This window comes from Meles meles, chromosome 2 (assembly GCF_922984935.1).
Source record: "Meles meles chromosome 2, mMelMel3.1 paternal haplotype, whole genome shotgun sequence".
In the NCBI taxonomy this organism is placed as follows: domain Eukaryota; kingdom Metazoa; phylum Chordata; class Mammalia; order Carnivora; family Mustelidae; genus Meles; species Meles meles.
In genome coordinates, this window is record NC_060067.1 from 182,450,736 (window position 1) to 182,470,381 (window position 19,646).

General features: G+C 39.5%; 1 protein-coding gene across 2 annotated transcripts in view; it reads left to right on the forward strand.

Annotated features, from left to right (window-relative positions):
• Window positions 1-19,646, forward strand: part of KLKB1 (kallikrein B1) — a 70,225-nt gene extending 50,579 nt beyond the window's left edge. For both annotated transcript variants that reach the window (XM_045986532.1, XM_045986523.1), the window contains 13 exons: window positions 1,109-1,271; window positions 2,864-2,970; window positions 4,852-5,011; window positions 5,432-5,541; window positions 8,950-9,109; window positions 9,841-9,947; window positions 10,108-10,270; window positions 10,370-10,482; window positions 10,648-10,816; window positions 15,315-15,493; window positions 16,458-16,553; window positions 18,485-18,624; window positions 19,160-19,646. In XM_045986532.1, the coding sequence (XP_045842488.1) occupies window positions 1,165-1,271; window positions 2,864-2,970; window positions 4,852-5,011; window positions 5,432-5,541; window positions 8,950-9,109; window positions 9,841-9,947; window positions 10,108-10,270; window positions 10,370-10,482; window positions 10,648-10,816; window positions 15,315-15,493; window positions 16,458-16,553; window positions 18,485-18,624; window positions 19,160-19,339 (1,791 nt within the window). In that variant the 5' untranslated portion in view covers window positions 1,109-1,164 and the 3' untranslated portion in view covers window positions 19,340-19,646. The remainder of the gene's footprint in view (window positions 1-1,108; window positions 1,272-2,863; window positions 2,971-4,851; window positions 5,012-5,431; window positions 5,542-8,949; window positions 9,110-9,840; window positions 9,948-10,107; window positions 10,271-10,369; window positions 10,483-10,647; window positions 10,817-15,314; window positions 15,494-16,457; window positions 16,554-18,484; window positions 18,625-19,159) is intronic.

The window sequence follows — 19,646 nt, forward strand, 5'->3', positions numbered from 1 at the left end:
TTAGAACTGTGAACAATTCTAAACAGCAAATAGTCCAGAATGGATTTTCAATTTAGCATATGCACACATTTGCATTTGCTTATAGAAACCGAGCAAATAAATGTACTGATCCCAGTAAGTACCCAATAACTCTTGGTTTATTTAAATTAAACTGAGATGAGGAACATTTAACATTGCACGCTAGAAAAGGGAACAGGACTGGGAGTGAAAAGAGCTAGGTTTCTCTCCTAGGACATTATTTAGCCACGTGGGTCTTGCACAAGTCTGTACTGCCCTAAGGCTCAGTTACTTAACTTCTTTCTGTAAAAATACAACACAATAAAACACAATAGTCAGAGGAATATAATGAGTCTGTCTCTAACTCTCCTTACAGCGATATTTGTTATGGAAAGGTTTTGAGAAAGAGATCCTACATTGTTTTTTAAAAAAAAATTTTTTATTTGACTATAGTTGACACATAATGTTAAAATAGTTGCAGGTATACAACACAGTGATTCAGCCTCTCTAAACATTCTGCTATTCTCACCACAAGTGTAGCTACTCTCTGTCATCATGCAACACTATTGATAGATAGTATCATTGAGCATATTCCCTATGCTGTGCCTTTTATGCCCATGACTTATTTATTCCATAACTAGAAGCCCGTTATATTTTATTTTATTTTATTATTTTAGTAGGCTTCATATCTAATAGTGGGGGACTTGAACTCATGACCCAGAGACCCTGCCTGTTTTGTTTTTGTTTGTTTGTTTGTTTTTTTAAGTAACAGCATTCTCATAGCACATTAGGCCATAGGGAGAAACCAAGCTAGAATTGTATTTTCTTATGGATAATTTATATGCAAATTATTCTCTGATTTCATACAAATCAACCAAGTTTTTTATGTAGAAGTACCCATAGACTGACTTTAAATAACATTATACCTTGTTCAAATGGTCACCTTAATATGTTTCATTCTTCCCCTGTAATTAAAGTCCTGTTGTAAAGCTCTTTGGGTATTTAGGGGAGGAAGTAAGAAGGCTCAGAGCACAGACTTATTTCTATCAAAATAATTATTAGCATTCATTGCAAATTAATGCCTTTTTTTTTTTCAATGATTGTATCATAGGATGCCTGACTCAACTATATACAAACACCTTCTTCAGAGGTGGGGACCTCACGGCCATGTACACCCCAAATGCCCAACATTGTCGGATGATGTGCACATTCCATCCTAGGTGTTTGCTCTTCAGTTTTCTTCCTGCAATTGCCACTAATGACACAGACAAAAGGTAAATGCTGATATGTCACTACTGGAGAAGCCAGTCATTTTTCAAAATAGAACCAGTTGTATGCAAGAAGGTGTAGATATTGTAGGGTTATGTTTCTCAAATGGGGTCCTAGGGCAAGCTTCACTGGAATCATCTGGAGTGGTTCTTATTTTTTTTTTTTTAAAGATTTTATTTAGTTATTTGACAGAGGGAGATCACAAGTAGACAGAGAAGTAGGTAGAGAGAGAGAGAGAGAAGCAGGCTCCCTGCTGAGCAGAGAGCCCGATGTGGGACTCGATCCCAGGACCCTGAGATCATGACCTGAGCCGAAGGCAGTGGCTCAACCCACTGAGCCACCCAGGCACCCTGGAGTGGTTCTTATATTAGCAGATTCTTAGGCCACAGCCTCAGACCCAAATGGTTCAGCTCACTGAACCCAAGTGTCTTGGGCCTGGCAGTGTGCATATCAAACAGTTGCTGCATTGACCTAGAGTCATAGACACTAGTCAGGCTTTATCCAAGGCCTCAGAGAGAATGCTTGAAAATCATTGGGTTAAGTGATTGTCTCCAGAAAGTGTCTAAAAACAGGTGAATATTTCTCCTGAGCAAGGAAACACACTATCTAAGTCAGGATTATATTTGTGGATAGCACAGGCCTAAGAAAATATAATGGAAGGCAAATATTTTATTGAGAATATTACTGAGTAAGATCCAGAGCTTGTGACCTCGGGAAAGGTCTGTTCGGAATGGGCCTGTAGGGGGCATCTGTGATGTAGAGTGTGTGTGTGTGTGTGTGTGTGTGTGTGTGTGTGTGTGTGCCTCTGTGCATGAGTGTACACACACAAATATATTATTAACTGGCATTTTGGAAAAGTAAGAGCCCTGAAAAAATAGTCATTAAAGATCTTATTAGGTCATAAAGTTGACTGAGTGTGGCCTTGGTTTCATCATAATTTTCTTTCACTTTGATCAATATCCAGAATGAGCATTTCTTCATTGTTCCTATTTCCATATCCATAAGTCTATTCTTTTATCTTAATTCCATTTGAATTTAAAAACTAGGAATTAGATCATCACCCCCTGATTCTACGTGTTAAACTTGTACAGAAAACCCACACTGTGGGTGAGAGGCATCAACTTTGTTGAGTTAGGTTCCAGAATCTTTATGAAAGAACACCGTTAGGATTAACAGCAGAGATAGAATGAAGTCTACCATTAGTGGGAACCAGAAGCAGTTAATAAGAAAGCTGAACACTATAGATAGATCCAACTCTCATGACTGATTTAATTTCTTAAGTAAAAACAATGACCAGGTGAGAACATCATTCCCCAAATTGTAGGAACACAGGAAAAATCATTACCTCTTTAATATTATCAACTTTCTGTACTTAAAAGTGTTTTTTTAAACAAGAAAAGAATGCTGAAGTTAGGTATTACAAAGACTGTTAGATTTTGTGGACTTTCTTCTAAGAGTGTTCTTTCCAGCAAACGTCAGGGAGGCTCTATTATTTTCCTTATTCCTGGACATATTTATTAGTGTATAAAAAACGTTAGACATCTCCTCAATGTGTGTTTATTATTCTGCTTTTAACTGAAAGTACTTTTAAAAACAGATTTGGTTGCTTCTTGAAAGACAGCGCTACAGGAACCCTGCCAAGAGTGTCACGGACAAATGCAATTTCTGGACATTCCTTAAAGCAATGTGGTCATCAAATAAGTGGTAAGCTGTTGATTTCTTAGCTAAACCTGAGTGAATAATGCATTTACCTTAAAATGCCTTCTGCCCAAACTCTGTACTGCCTTGGACTTTTGAAGGGAGTACTCAGAAAGATAATGGGGGGAGGGCGCTATTAACTCGTTGTATCCTCCCTCTCCCATTATCAGTTCCAGGCTCAAGGGCCCTATTACTTATGAGGTTAGCACTACAGGGTATGATTTGCCAAAGTGAATACACATTCAAATGGTAGCTGCCCCCTTCCCCCATCCCTGACTTTTTAAGAATCTTAAAGAGAACACCGAGGGCGGTCTCTCTCCCTGTTTTACTTGAGATAATTTGCACACCTTGACCAGGGGTGATTTTGTCCTTCATCAAGGGCACATTTGGGAATGACTGAAGACATTTTTGGTTGTCACAGCTTAGGGGGTTGCGACTGACATCTGGTGGATAGAGGTCAGAGATGCTGCTAATCACTCCACAAGGCCCAGGGACGCCCCCCTGATAAAGATTTTCTGGTCCCAAATGTCAATAATACAAAAGTTAAGAAATCTCATTAAGCCCCCAAACTAAAGATCTGGGCTCCGTAAATCTTGCTAATGAGAATCATACTTCTTAGAAGAAAATGTGAGGACTAAGAGGCCAGGAAATTTAAATTCTGACACTTATCGCTACTAATGTCTTGGGAATTTAAGGGAGATGAACAATTTCTCTGACATAACTGATCTATCTGAAAGCGAAAAGTACTAAAAAGATTCTCAGCTGCCGAGCTGGCAGAAACGTGAAAGAACCATGTTGCGACTGTCCATCATTGCTATTTTACCTTTACTATTAACAATTAATTTTGTAGTTTCAAATTTCAGATGTTTTAAAGTTTTCTATCCTCCCTTCCCCCATTAACACCACTCCCTCAATACACATGTATGCTTTGTGTCTGCTGTTTGTATGGGAACCTGTCCTTAGTTAGGGACACAGGGATATGTGACTTAGTCAATATGTAGTTTACCTGAGGATGAGTACATGTCCTATGTTATAAGGTCAAATTTGTATCTTAATACAGTTTAGGGCAAATCATTCATTTAAGCATTATTTTTAATTATGCTATTATAGCAAAAGTTAAAGAATGGTATTTTGCTTTCCTCAATACTCCTAGTTATTGTTACTTTTTTCTCAAACTTCGTCCTCCAGAACTTGATTTAATATTCCCTCCTAACTCTCCCCAAGTATCTTAAATTAAAGTGAGTAATTACTCCCAACGACATAAAGTCCCTAAACTCGGGACCAGTTTTGGTTTAAAACATTTATAGGTAGGTTTATAGCTTTCCACTGATCATAAAGAAAAGTTTTTACTGTGTAAGTGTCCTATCCCTGCTCAGCTGGTTTCTTTTCTCGTGTGCAGCAGAATTGGAAAGAGACTTCATTTCTAGAATCTACAAAGTTCTATGTGCATGAATCACTGCGAATTATCCACTGCCCTGCCCACCTCAATATACTGTTGTCCTACTAGTTTGTCGAGGACACATGAGTTTGTGCTAGGTCCCTAGCACAATCATCAGGGCTCTCACTATTACTGCCTTTTTTGTCTCTTCCATTGCTCATTGATAATTTCAGGGTGAAATATTACTTATACAGCTGCATACACCATACAGTTTTGGAAACAAACCCTTTCCCCCTGCTTCTCAGGGCTAGTGCTCTGAGACATTCTGGAATGTGTTTATTTCAAGAAGAGTTTGATAATGTCGTGATATAACAAAAAATCTAAATGTCATAGTTAAAAGTGCAGTTGTGAAAAACAAGATGGAATCCTTCGAAACTACCCTGACTCAATGATGATGTACTTCTGGAAGGAAACTTACTGAATTTTCTCTGTGCATTTTATTTGTGCAGCTTGTTACCGAGACATTCATAAAGGAATTGATATGAGAGGAGTTAATTTTAATGTCTCTAAGGTAAAAAGTGTTGAAGAATGCCAAAAAAAGTGCACCAACAGCATTCACTGCCAATTTTTCACGTACGCCACTGAGAGATTTTATAGTTCAGAGCACCGGTAAGTAACATGCGTAGTGTTTGTTCTTTCTGGTGGTGTTTTTAAGATTTAATTGTACTCTTTGTAACCCCCCCCCCCCACCCATGGAAGACCAGACAGGGCCTTCAGACCTAACCATTTTGCTTTTTTTATTTACTCAGTTTTGGTGTCATTTTGCTAAGGAGAGTAATTTCCATTGGTTGGAGAGTGAGGGTTTGGTTGAAAAATGTCTCCCATCCCATTCTCACCCTAACCTTCCTTGTGCAGAGCAAAAAAATGTCTCTTTGATTAAAAATACAAACTCTGGGCCAATCAGTGTCAAACTCGTTATTCTGATTGTTTTATTTTCCACTGACCAAGGATCATTTCAACGAAAAAAAGGATTGCTACACACGTCTTTGCAATTTAGGAAGAGAAGTAACTTCTTTTCTTCACATTTAGAAACAGCTGCCTTTTAAAGCACGGTCCAGGAGGAACGCCCACCAGTATAAAGGTGCTGACTCATGTGGCATCTGGATTCTCTCTGAAGCCCTGTGCACTCTCAGAAGCTGGTAATTCCATGGCTACTGTTTCCTGTGTGATTGTAGTAGGCAGAATTGGAGTCTCCCAAAGACATCTGTATCCTAATTCCTGGAACATGGCATTACATGGCAAATGGGGCTTTGCAGATGTGATCAAGCTAAAGACTTTGAGAGAGGAGATTATTCCAGGTTCTGTGAATGGGCCTGATATCATCCCAAGAGTCCTTATAAGGGAAAGAGGAAGACAGAAAGATCATAATGAGAGAGAGAGTTTTAAAGAGGTTACACTGCTCGCTTTCAAGATAAAGAAAGGAGCTACAAGCCAAGGAACACAGGTAGCCTAGAAGCTGGGAAAAGCAAGGAAGTAGGTCCTCCCATATGGTTTCCCAAAGGAACAAAGCCCTGCTGATATCTTGATTGTAGTGGGGTGAGACACTTTTCAGACTTCTGAACTTCAGAATGGTGAGATACTAAATTTATATTATTTACAGGCACTGCATTGGTGATAATTTGTTACAGCAGCTCTAGGGAACTAGAGCAGCGACAGTGCGGAGAAAACCCTAAGATCATTTCTTGGTGGTGTCCATTGCATAGAGAAATGACTCAACATAATGATAGAGAAAGTGCTATAGTTTCAGACATTTAGGTAATTTCAATTCATTTTTTTTTCCATTTTATTTATTTTTTTCAGCGTAACAGTATTCATTCTTTTTGCACAACACCCAGTGCTCCATGCAAAACGTGCCCTCCCCATTACCCACCACCTGTTCCCCCCACCTCCCACCCTTGACCCTTCAAAACCCTCAGGTTGCCCCAACCTCCCACCCCTGACCCTTCAAAACCCTCAGGTTGTTTTTCAGAGTCCATAGTCTCTTATGGTTCGCCTCCCCTCCCCAATGTCCATAGCCCGCTCCCCCTCTCCCAATCCCACCTCCCCCCAGCAACCCCCAGTTTGTTTTGTGAGATTAAGAGTCATTTATGGTTTGTCTCCCTCCCAATCCCATCTTGTTTCATTTATTCTTTTTGACAAACACTTGCAAGGAAAAAGCTGGTAATACTGAAGGAAGCTCTGAGTCCTATCAAATAAACTCAATCCTTGTGAGAGGAATTTTCCTGAGAATTTCCAGACAGGTCAAATAATGGTTTTAACTGGGGATGGGAATGGAGCCTTGGAGTAGCCCAAAACCCAGTCTGCCCCTTCTAGGGGTGCTGGACTACTGGCTGGTTTCCAGCATGATGGTGGGGCTGTTTTCAAGGCTTCCATGGTACTGGGTAGAGGAGAATGGGAACAAGGCAAATGAAAATCCCACAAAACTCTCTGTTCTTATAGAGATTCAGTCATTTTTCTTGAATAAGTGCTCCCTGGACTGTTGTGATTTGATTAATTTTGATTAATTTCTAGAGCTCTGAAAACATTGATTTTGACAATTTTGCCCGTGCTCTCATTTCTTCTATGGAGGTGAGGATTTTCAGAGCTCCTTCCTCTGCCATTTCCACTCGCATCCTTTATTGCTTTTGATAAAACAAAACAAAACACACGAAACCAAAAAACTAGCTTTAAAAAAGAAAATGGTTCTTAACAAGCTAGCTCCTGTGTTTTTGTCATCTGGATGGGCCAGGGAGTGACCAAAACATTGTATACAGCTCGTGTTGCATATGTGGTATGTAGCAGTGGTCAATCCTGAGCATTTCAAAAGGGGTTAGCCTGGAGAATAAGATATCTAGAAGTAATGGAAAACACAAAATTGCTAGAGGGACCAGTTAAAGGCATTTAAGCTGAAAAAAAATAAGGATGACTGTCTTAATTTTTGTTTATAGAGGCTATCATTAAAGAAAGGATTAGATTAATCTGTGTGGTTCCATTAGACAGATTAAGGTAGATTCTCCTATGAAGAAAACAGGAAAAACATACCTAACACCTAGAATGGTCCAGAAAAGAATTGGGCCTTGCCATGAGGTAGTGAGCACCTCATCACTGTGAATATCTTAGTAAAAGGTAAACAACTTGTCAGGAACATCTTTCAGGGGATATAGTTGTAGATTGGCATGGTGATCCATAAATTCTCTTCCGGCTTCTAGAGTCTGTGTGTGTTGTTGCTGCTGTTGTTGTTGTTTTGGAAAGATTTAACTAGCTGAGGCCTAATTTCCTAGACTGGCCCTACATAGATATTATGTCACGGAGTATATTATCTTGATACAACTATGTTCATTTAAATTAGTACTCTTTTTGTCCTTCCTATAATGGCTAGCATTATTCCATAATTTAAATAAAATTTGGGTAATCAAATTGAGTAAAGTGAGTAAATAATAAGAACACTAATAAAAGTGTAATTAAGACATAAGATTAGAGGTATAGGTGGCTCCGTCAGTTAAGCATTTGACTCTTGGTTTCAACTCAGGTCATGATCTCAGGGTCCTGAGATTGAGCCCCATGTCAGGCTTGGTGCTCAGCATGGAGTCTGCTTGTCCCTTTCTCTCTCTACGTCATCAGTAAATAAAATCTTAAAAAAAAATAAGATTGGGGTGCCTGGGTGGCTCAGTCATTAAGCATCTGCCCTCAGCTCAGGTCATGATCCTGGGGTCCTGGGATTGAGCTCTGCATCAGGCTCCCTGCTCAGTGGGGAGCCTGCTTCTCCCTCTCCCACTGCCCCTGTTTGTGTTCCCTCTCTCACTGTCTCTCTCTAATTAATAAGATCTTTTAAAAAAACAAATAAAAAATAAATAAAAAATAAGATTATATATGGAAAATAAAAGTGGCCTTTCTCCTGTTCTAATTTCAAGGGGCACACGGCATTTTTCTTAGCTACCTGATGTTTTTGTTAATCTGTTTTTATCAAAATCTTTTTCATAATATTCAGGAAAATGTAACACAAAACCTTATCTCCTAAAATCTGGAATTCAGGGTAATAGAAAGAAAAGCTGAGCATATGCTAAGTAACCTAAATATTTTACATGGGTTAGGATGGAGCTGAGAGCCTAGGTTGAGGTGTTTCATTTCTCTGATATAAGAATATATCTCTTATCAGATTTAGACCAGTTTTTCCTTCTTCCAAATGGCAAACAAGTCTGAGGATATTTTGTTTATTTATTTATTTATTTTTAAGATTTTATTTATTTAACAGAGAGAGACACAGTGAGAGAGGGAACACAAGCAGGGGGAGTGGGAGGGAGAAGCAGGCTTCCCACTGAGCCGAGAGCCCGATACGGGGCTGGATCCCAGGACTCTGGGATCATGACTCAAGCTGAAGGCAGATGCTTAACGACTGAGCCACCCAGGTACCCCACAAGTCTGAGGATATTTTGACTGACACTTTTTTCACTCAGGATATCTGGTGCTATAAATAACAGTCATAATCTCCTTAGCCGTGATGACAAAGGACAAGTCACTGGAGCATGGCATCACCTGCTGAGGGCTGTCTTCCATCTGTGAGTTCACAGGTTGCCGCATGGACATTTTCCAGCACCTCGCATTTTCAGATGTGGATGTCGGCAGAACTGTCACCCCTGATGCTTTTGTGTGTCAAACTATTTGCACCTACCATCCCAGCTGCCTCTTCTTTACATTTTACACAAAGGCGTGGCATCTGGAACCACAAAGGTGAGTGAGACTGTGTCACATTTGCTCCTGTCCCGTCATCACTGTAATTTTATAGTTCTGTTCATTTCCCTCCAAGCACTTGAAGCCACGGGTGAAGGAGGTACTTTCCTGCCGGGTGTAGATGAGTTAAGAGCTGAGCCAGCTTTCCCGCCTACCTTCTCTTCCTGAAACATAGCGTTGGATTCATGGAAGAAAGGATCAGATACCTTTCTAACTGATCTTCATATTTTGTCTTATTAAATTGAAGTAAAAACCACTCACTGGCAGCATAGCCATTAATGTCGTCTCTGATTCCTGTGTTTCAGAAACTAGAGCCCTAATTATCCTGATTGACCTCTTTACCCTCTGATAACTTGCCCTGTTCCTTCTACACAAAGACAGAGCTAAGAGAGGGATGCATAGTTATACAGTAGCCCCCAGAATTTGGTCTTGGCTCTTTTTCCCTTTTCTTTTTTTCTTTTTCTTCTCAATGAGAAGGTGGAACTTTACCATTCTCCCCTTTCCAGGTTATCTGTGCCTATCAGTTTTCTTCAGAAGGAGATGTGGCTTGGTTTACATTTAATCTCTGTGATTTATTACAGTCCTGTGGCCTGCTTTACTTTGAAAAGAGTTTCTCAGAGAAATAAAATTTGCAGAGGTGCTTTCCAAAATATGATGCGCTTTTGTGTTTGCCTTTAATGCAGTTTTGTTACTCTCTCTTTTGCTTTTTTTTTTTTTTTTTTTTATAATAGAAATGTTTGTGTTCTTAAGACTTCCAGAAGCGGGACACCAAGTTCCCCTACTCCTCAGGAAAACACCATGTCTGGATATAGCCTTTTAACCTGCAAAACCTTGCCTGGTAATGTGATTCAATAATAATAGTACATAAAATGTGATACACTTTATGATCTTCTAACAAGTAATAGCGATGAAAACAGTCTTCAGTACCAAAAACCTGGATAAGTGTGGGTTTATTGCTGTTTTCGTTTTATAACTTTTTACATCTCTAATTTACACAGAGCCCTGTCATCCCAAAATTTACTCAGGAGTTGATTTTGAAGGGGAAGAACTGAACGTGACCTTTGTTGAAGGAGTGAATGTTTGCCAAGAGACTTGTACAAAGATGATTCGCTGTCAGTTTTTTACTTATTCTTTACGCCCAGAAGACTGTAGAGGAAAGAAGTTAGTGAAAATTTATTTTTCAAAGACAGTCAGCAAGACAGTTTCATGAATTATCCCCCTCTGTGAAGGTTTAATCTTTATACCGATCATTTTATCTAGGTGCAACTGTTCCTTACGATTATCTTTGGACGGTTCCCCAACTAGGATTACATACGGGACAAGAGCGAGCTCTGGTTATTCTTTGAGGTTGTGTAAAAGTGGAGATAGTTCTGGTAAGTCTGTCTCACTTTTTCATGTAACTGTAAAGGGATGTCTGTGTTGTCTCAATAGCTTGCTTGGTCTTCGATAATGGAACTATGTATTCTGTTTTCCTTATCTGAGGTGAACTCTGACTCACCTTGCATTCCAACCATTAAGGTCAAGACTCTTCTTTTTAGTTTGCACAACAAAAACAAACACACGCATTGTTGGAGGAACCAACTCTTCTTGGGGAGAGTGGCCCTGGCAAGTCAGCCTGCAAGTGAAGCTGAGGGATCAGAGCCACCTGTGTGGAGGGTCAATCATTGGACACCAGTGGGTGCTAACTGCTGCCCATTGCTTTGATGGGTAAGTTTTGGATGCATTTTATCCAGGGTCTTAACTTGCATTTTTGTCTTGAAGAATCTGTGACTGGTGTCTCGATCATCCCATCAGTGTATTAATCAAAAACATTTTAAAGCAAGGCTGGTATTCAAATTGTTGAATGACTCATAGGGTCTGAGCACTGAATGAACTGACCCAGCAGAACACAGTGTGGTCTGTTCACAGGACTGACACTCTGGGGGGAGGATGTCACTCCCGCTTTAAAGAATAAGGGAGAAATGCCCACCTGCTGCCACCTCCATCTGCCACTCCCCAAGTATATTCTTCAAAGACTTAATTTCCAGGCCGGTAGAGATTTTACTTTCAGCTCTTCGATTCACAAATGTGCTAAAGAACAGTAATAGTGAAAACCAAAAAGCAAATTTACTACCCTATATATTTCAGTGGACAAAATCTGATATAATATTTCTAAAACACTTCAACTTTGTAGTTAAAACAGGGCTTGAGTCCCAGCTCTGTCACTTATTAGAGGTATGAGTGACCTTGGGCGATTTGTAAATCTCCCTAAGCTTTATTTCCCTATCTGTGAAACATGAATAGTAATGATATCTAATTCATAAGGTTATTGGAAGGGTTAAGTGACACACTTAAAGACCTATACCTGGAACATAAAAATTACAAAAAAAAAAAAGCTATGATTAAATAAGAAATGTTAAAATGGACAAAGCATAGGAATAGCAAGAAATACTAACAGCCCTAAAAATAAAAGATACTCAGTTTCTCTTAGAAAGTTGTCCCCCCAGTGCTCGCTTCGGCAGCACATATACTAAAATTGGAAAGTTGTCCCCCCACCCCATAAAATTCTCCCTCTTCCCCTGACTAAATAAAAGGGTAGGGCTCTGGTTGCCGTGTGTCAGCATCGAGCATCCGGCCGCTGGAGTGTATCAGAGTGGGGGACACAGCCGGCAGACAAGGCTCCTTCCTGGTTTCCGCATCGCAGCATGGGAGCTCCAGTCAGTGGCCCTGCTCCACGTGGCATTGCTAAGGGGAAAGCTATTGACTTGGAAGGAAAGACCCTGGGAAGGAGAATAGCAGGTCTCCTTTTTACTAAATGTACCCCAATTTGGAACCAAGATTTTTCATCCTTTTTTTCCAGCTTTACCAAGTGTAAATTTAAGGTGTATGATGTCATACTGTCATATAGGCATACACTGCAAAATGATTACCGTAGTAAGGTTAGTTAAGATATCCACAGATCCATCACCACACATGAATCACTTTTTTGTGTATGTGGTGAGAACTTTCAAGATTCACACTCTTAGCCACATTCAGATATTTCAGGTATGGGTAACTGTGGTCGTCATGCTGCACATGAGGTCTCCAGAATTTATTCAAGTTATACCTGGAAGTTTGTACCCTTTACTCATTCCTGCCGTGACACCCCCTTGACAACCACCAGTCTGTTCTCTGCTTCTGTGAGTTTAGTTTTTTAGGTTCCTCATACAGGTGAAAACATGTAATGTTTGTCTTTCTCGGTCTAATTATTTCATTTAGCATAATATGCTCAAGTCTCATCCATGTTGCTGCAAACTGCAGGATTTGCTTCTTTTTTATGGCTGAATAATATTCCATCACACAAACACATAGAGGCTTAAATACACATATATGTGTATAATACATATATTATGTGTGTGTGTATATAGGCACTGTACATATTATACCACATTTTCTTTATTCACTCACCCACTGATGAACACTTAGGTTATTTCTGTGTCCTGGCTATTATAAGGAATGCTGCCATGAACACAGGGGTGCAGATAGCCCTCAAGGAAGTATTTTCATTCTCTTTGAATATATACCCAGAAATGGACATGCTGGATCTTAGGATAGTTCTATTTTAAAATTTTTGAGGAACCTCCATATTGTTTTCTATGGTGGCTGCTCCAATTTATATTAAGAATTTTCATTCTTTTTTTTTTTTAAGATTTTATTTGTTTATTTGACACAGAGAGAGAGATCACAAGCAGGCAGGCAGGGTTGGGGGTGGGGGAAGCAGGCTCCCCGCTGAGCAGAGAGCCCAATGCGGGGCTCGAACCCAGGACCCTGGGATCATGACCTGAGCTGAAGACAGAGGCTCAACCCTCTGAGCCACCCAGGTGCCCCAAGAATTTTCATTCTTGAAGGCTCAGTTTTGTTGAGTTTATAAGAGATAATATACATGGAAACACTGATTTAATTGAAAGAAAAACACCTTGCCCCGAGCTGTATGATTTTCTTTAGAATTTTATGCAAATATATTTTGCATCTCTCAGTGGTGATAAAACTGTTCACATCTTTATCACAAGATAACACTTTGCTATAGATATAATTTTAGATTTACTTTGTATGTATTCATATTTTTAAAAATTAATTTAGAAGCACTTGGGTGGCTCAATGATTAAGCGTCTGACTTTGGTTCAGGTCATGATATCAGGGTCCTAGGATTGAGTTGGGCATTGGGCGCCACGCTCAGTGGCGAGTTGGCTTGTCCCTCTGCCCCTCCCGCTGCTTGAACATTCTCTCTCTTCTCTCAGATAAATAAGTAAAATCTTTAAAAAAATAATTAAGTAAAAAAGAATTAATATGTTTTCACACTCCTCAAAATGTATTTTATTATTTTTTATATTTGTTTTTATATTTTATTATATTATGATTTTGTTTTTTGGCCATGAGATGTGTTTTGTTTTCATTAACACAAATAATTTTCCCTAACAGTCCAGGGCAAACTGGAGGATTGGCAGTTTGAATGAGGGGTTCTCTGAGAACCCCACAGGCTGGTGGCTTCTGCTCAGGGTGTTAGGTTCATGGCGAAGCTTGTCACTCGTCCATTTTGCAGGTGGCTTTTCTCCATGTCAGGACTGGGCTGTCTCCAAGATGACAGGGGTGGAGAATCCTCTAGGTTCTTAGGAAATTTCACTCTGCTTCTCCTGCCCAGTGATCTCTGGAGGGAGACTCTGGAGCTTTCCTCAGCTTGGCCTTACAGAAGCTTGTGATTCGCTACTTGTCTGCTACTTTCTGAAATCACCGTGGAGCTCCTCTCAGAGTCCCATGCCTGGTGCTCCCACTCGCCTTGCTGCAGCCAGAGGCCTAGACAGAAAATATTTATTTATTTATTTATGTTTAAGTTAACATATAATGTATTATTTGCTTCAGGGGTATTGGTCTGGGAATCATCAGTCTTACACAATTCACAGCACTCACCATATCACATACCCTCCCCAATGACCATAACCTAGCCGCCCTATTCCTATACCCCCACCCCCCCACAACCCTTAGTTTGTTTCCTGAGATTAAGAGTCTCTTATGGTTTGCCTCCCTTCCCAGTCCCATCTTATTTCATTTTTTCCCTCCCTGCCCCCCATGACCCCCACCCTACCTCTCAAATTCCTCATATCAGAGAGATCAAATGATAATTGTCTTTCTCTGATTGACTTATTTCTCTTAGCATAATACCCTCTAGTTCCATCCACGCCATTGCAAATGGCAAGATTTTGGGGTTTTGATGGCTGCATAGTGTTCCACTGTGTATATATAGACCACATTTTCTTTATCCATTCACCTGTTGATGGACATCTAGGTTCTTTCCATAGTTTGGCTATTGTGGACATTGCTGCTGTAGACATTGGGGTACATGTGCCCCTTTGGCAACTTCTTCCTAAAACATTGCCAAAGGCAAGGGAAGCAAGAGCAAAAATGAACTATTGGGACTTTATCAAGATCAAAAGCTTTTGCACAGCAAAGGAAACAGTCAACAAAATCAAAAGACAACCAACAGAATGGGAGAAGACATTTGCAAATGACATAGTAGATAAAGGGCTAGTATGCAAAATCTGTAAAGAACTTGTCAAACTCAACACCCAAAGAACAATCCAATCAAGCAATGAGCAGAGGACATGAACAAACATTTTTGTAAAGAAGACATCCAAATGGCCAACAGACACATGAAAAAGTGCTTACCATGACTCGGCATCAAGGAAATATAAATCAAAACCACAATGAGATACCACCTCCCCCCAGTCAGAATGGCTAAAATTAACAAGTCAGGAAACAGCAGATGTTGGCGAGGCTGCGGAGAAAGGGGAATCCTCCTCCACTGTTGGTGGGAATACAAGCTGGTGCAGCCACTCTGGAAAACAGCATGGAGGTTCCTTATTTATATATTTATTTATTTATAAGATTTTATTTATTTGAGAGAGAGTGAAAGAGAAAGAGAACACAAGAGGGGTTAGTAACATTAAATAGCTACATAAATGTACATTTCAGTATTTTTAACGAAATCTTCAGAGATTCAGTACTGCAGCTGGTGGTGATGACAAACTGCAAGGAAGCAAAGAAACAAAATTAGGTCAGTAAAAATATGCCGTACGTAGTATTTCCTTCCCAGAAAAGTACTATTTTCAAAAGGTGAAGTTGAAAGGAAAATGGGCCACTATCAAAGGCTGGTCTTTCTGGTTTCACATAGGTCTTTATTTTTCCCTCCTAGGCTTCCCTTGTCGAATGTTTGGCGCATTTATAGTGGCATTTTAAAACTGTCAGAGATAACAAAAGAAACACCTTTCTCAGAAATAAAAGAGCTTATTACTCACCCAAATTACAAAATCTCAGATGGCGGTGGTCATGATATTGCCTTAATAAAACTCAAGACTCCTTTGAATTATACGGGTATGTATAATTCAAGCTATACAGCCGAGTTCAGTGGTTTTAATTTTCACATCAACTTGAACAAGAGGGCAGAATCTGGAGAGATTGTCTTTATTTTCTGCTTGGTGGAGTTGGGAGGCAAGGTGAGGAATTGCCAAGGGGGACAACCCCTGTGACTTGGATAAATCTCTTCTGTTTATGGGGTGAGAAATAGTAATTGGTTTCTTCAGGTAGGAGTAGAACGGCATATACATTATTGAAATAATGCATATGGTGAATGTCTTGATCATTTGGGAAGAATGGCTCCCTTTGACAAGAATAGTAGGATTACCATTGCTTTGGGCATATTAAGAATGCATGAAGGCAAGTAAGCCAGATACTAATTCCCAGGTCTAACTCGAGTAGAGACACCGATGCAGCAGGAACTCTAGGAAGCAGGTAGTGTGGTGGTGGGAGACAAGGCCTCTGGTACAAGGCACCACAGTTGGCAAATGCCCGCTGTGTCCGGTATCATTTCCACGACCTCAGGCAAGTTGTTTTTACCTCTTTGCACCTCAGATTTCCTCATCTGTAAAATGAGCATGACAGTCACCTGTTTGTTATAAAAATTGTCAGTTAATAATTTAAGTACTTAAACAGCACTTAAAATAGTGCCTGTGGCAATGGAGACACTTTGTTATTACCTGTGAAAGTATCACACACAGGGTAAAACACACAAACTTCTAAATGCTTTTGACAGAAATGTGTGTTCCGAGTTTTAAGGTTTAATCCAGAAAATTTGACACCCAAAATGTCATGTGAAAATGAGTCTGGTAAAGAGAAATTTTCTTGAACCATTGACCTTAGCAACTGAGTAGAAAGTGAAAGCGTGATTTTTCTTGGTGCTATTCTATAGAAAGAGAATATGGGAAAAAGAAAATGTGTATTTTGGGTCAATATCTGTAACTTTATTTAACCAAACTCTAATCTCAAAATTAACTTTCAGAATTCCAAAAACCAATATGCCTACCTTCCAAAGCTGATACAAATACAATTTATACTAATTGTTGGGTAACTGGATGGGGCTTCACAAAAGAAAAAGGTACAGTATGGCATTTTAAATGTTGTTCCTAAAACAAGTTTTTTATGTTAAAGTACATGGAGTGATTTAAATCAGTTTAACTGGGCTCTGTGTGAAATTTTCTCCAAACTCATGACCTTTCCAATCTATCCATTCCCAAATATTTACTCAGTGATTTCTGAGATGTATTTCTGTTTGGGTCTGGAAAACTTTATAAGGTAACCTTTCAAGCATCTTACTTAATAGTAAAGATCACTTGTTTGACTTCATATAAAGGACTGGTCCCATATGGGGCTAACAAGACCACTCAAGACTGTCCTGTCCTCACTATTCATAACGTTCCCATCTCTCAGTGCTGTTTCTCTGCCTTGCTACCGAGTGCCAGGAATATAGGCAGGCACACTGTCTCTCTTTCTGGAAGGTTCTAAATCTTTTGTTGTTTCATGCATCCTTCCGGCAGTCCGATGAAGCTGATAAGCCCCTTCTGTAATGGCGCTTTTAAACACTTAAAGAAAATACCCAGAAATAGGAAGGAAACCAGTGAAATTGCAAATAGAGTTATCAAAATACTTTTAAGAGATGTGACATGGTAACAAATGAGTTTCTTTACTAATATGTTAAATAGCAAGTGTTTCAAGTAACTACCACAATTTTGAAATTAACTGATATTTTCCGTTATTGGCCACATCTGTCATGTGAAAATATCATGACTGTGATGCAAAAATATCTGTGCCCTTGGCTGATGGCAAAGTCATCAAAGTCACTGCTGATTCTGCCATTTTTATTGCCTGCATTCATAACTGAAGGTAGCATTAGGCTTCAGTTGGAGACGGTGAAAGTAAAGATGCATTTTCCTCTCCAAGTTTATAGAGCAAGTGAATTCTTTCTGTGGACTCCAGTTTAAGATCCCCTGACTACGGGTAGTTGATATATCTCAACTGCCTTTGAATTTCCCAGGAAACAGACTATTCTCCCTTTCCAAAATTTTGTTCCTGATAGAGAATATAGGGACAGTATTGGCATCATTCTTTACGTATTTAGGCTTGTCAAGCTCTTTCCTAATGTAGTCCTTTATTCAAGGAATTCAAAATTTTCAAGTTTTTGACTAGGACCTTAAGACAGGAAGAAATTTTAAGAATAATCTTAACTAAACAAGGAAAGCTCCCAACATATGTTCAAGGGGAACCCAGACACCGGTAGAAATTCAATTATTTGTAAATAAATTGTTCTTCATGAAAAATACTTGCATTTACTCAAAGAACAAAATGCTCCTCTGTTGCCAGAGGTTCGGTGGGTGTTTTTCCCCCAAAATCATTTATTTTTAAATGATCATGTTGAATATATAAAACAAAAACTTAAAGGTAAGAACTTCCAGGTTTTGGGCTGGAGGTGATAAGAGGGAATTTCTGAGAGACTTCTTTTGAGCTAAGAGGATAGCAGAGAATCTGGAAGCAAAGTTTTTGGTCAGCCTGAGGTGCTGGGGTGGTCCTAACATTGCCCAGCACAGGCCAATACATGGCATGTGCTCTCTCTCTCTCCCTGCTTCTCAATTTCTTTCTCTTTTACTCTCTCTCTCTCTCTGTTGGTGTGATTAACTCTGCTTTTTCACCCTTACTATTTTTTTTAAAGATTTTTATTATTTATTCAACAGAGAGATAAAGAGCACAAGTAGGCAGAGCAGCAGGCAGAGGGAGAGGGAGAGGGGGAAGCAGGCTCTCTGCTCAGCAGAGAGCTTGACGCGGCGCTCAATCCCAGGACCCCGAGACCACGACTTGAGCCGAAGGCAGAGGCTTAACCCACTGAGCCACCCAGGCGCCCCTACCCTTACTATTTTTATCTAAAGAAATGACCTTAGTGAAAGGTTCATTATTCTGAACCTTGTTTTAAGACTTTAGTGTTGTCATACTCATTGTATTTCCTCCTTCTGAAGTCTCATGTTGACTATTTTCTAGGGGAAATCCAAAATACTCTGCAAAAGGCAAATATTCCTTTGGTACCAAATGAAGAATGCCAGGAAAAATACAGAGATTATGAAGTAACAAAACAGATGATCTGTGCTGGCTATAAAGAAGGAGGAAAAGATGCCTGTAAGGTAATACATTCAATTATGAAAAAACATACAGTGGTCTGCTTGAGAAAAATCAACCACAAAATATATTCTCCATAGTATATTTCATTATATTTTTCTTTAAAAATTCAGAGCCAAATAATCTGACAATTTCATAAGTAACCTTTGATGAACTGAATATACATGTATATAATTTATATTATATATGTATCTCACAATCTATGCAGAAGCATACTGTGTTTAAGGGAGCACCATTGTACATATAATAATACTAAAAATACATATAATAATATAAAAATACATATAATAAATAGAGCATTAGATATATTTGAAATTGAGATTATGATGTCAACATTTCCTTGTTGGACTAAACAAAAAATACAACCATGCATTACTGAATTAAATTATTTTCGTCACGTCCAGTAGCTACTGAGGAACGGAAGACACTTGAAGAACTATAAGGACCTGTATGTGTGTGTTGTGTGCAGCGTGACTAAAGAATTTGAAAGGCACATCTCTCAAACTTTCTATTATTTTATTTTTCCACCCACTGTGACAGGGAGACTCTGGCGGTCCATTAGTTTGTAAACACAATGGAATCTGGCATTTGGTGGGCATCACCAGTTGGGGCGAAGGCTGTGCCCGCAGAGAACAGCCAGGTGTCTACACCAAAGTTGCTGAGTATGTGGACTGGATTTTAGAGAAAACACAGGTCAGTGATGGTCACACTGGTCTTTGATGAAGACACCAGCATGAAGAAGCTTTCTAGAGGTGGGAAAGAGCCCAGTTTATAGCGTAAGTTTTGCAGGCTGGGCCCAAGCCAAATAGTGAGCCTTGGGGCACTTGTCTGCAAAAACGTGGAGAGTGGTATCTCCTTCATGTCCTTGTCATAAGGGCAAAAAGAGACAATGCACTCAAAGCTGCTGAAAGGAAAATGTTGTGTAGAGGCAGGCTTTAGACATTCAGTAACGATGCTAATAACAGGCGGTAACAACTGAACATTTCCAGGATTATTTGTTGTGAAATAAAATGGCAAAAGAATGTGA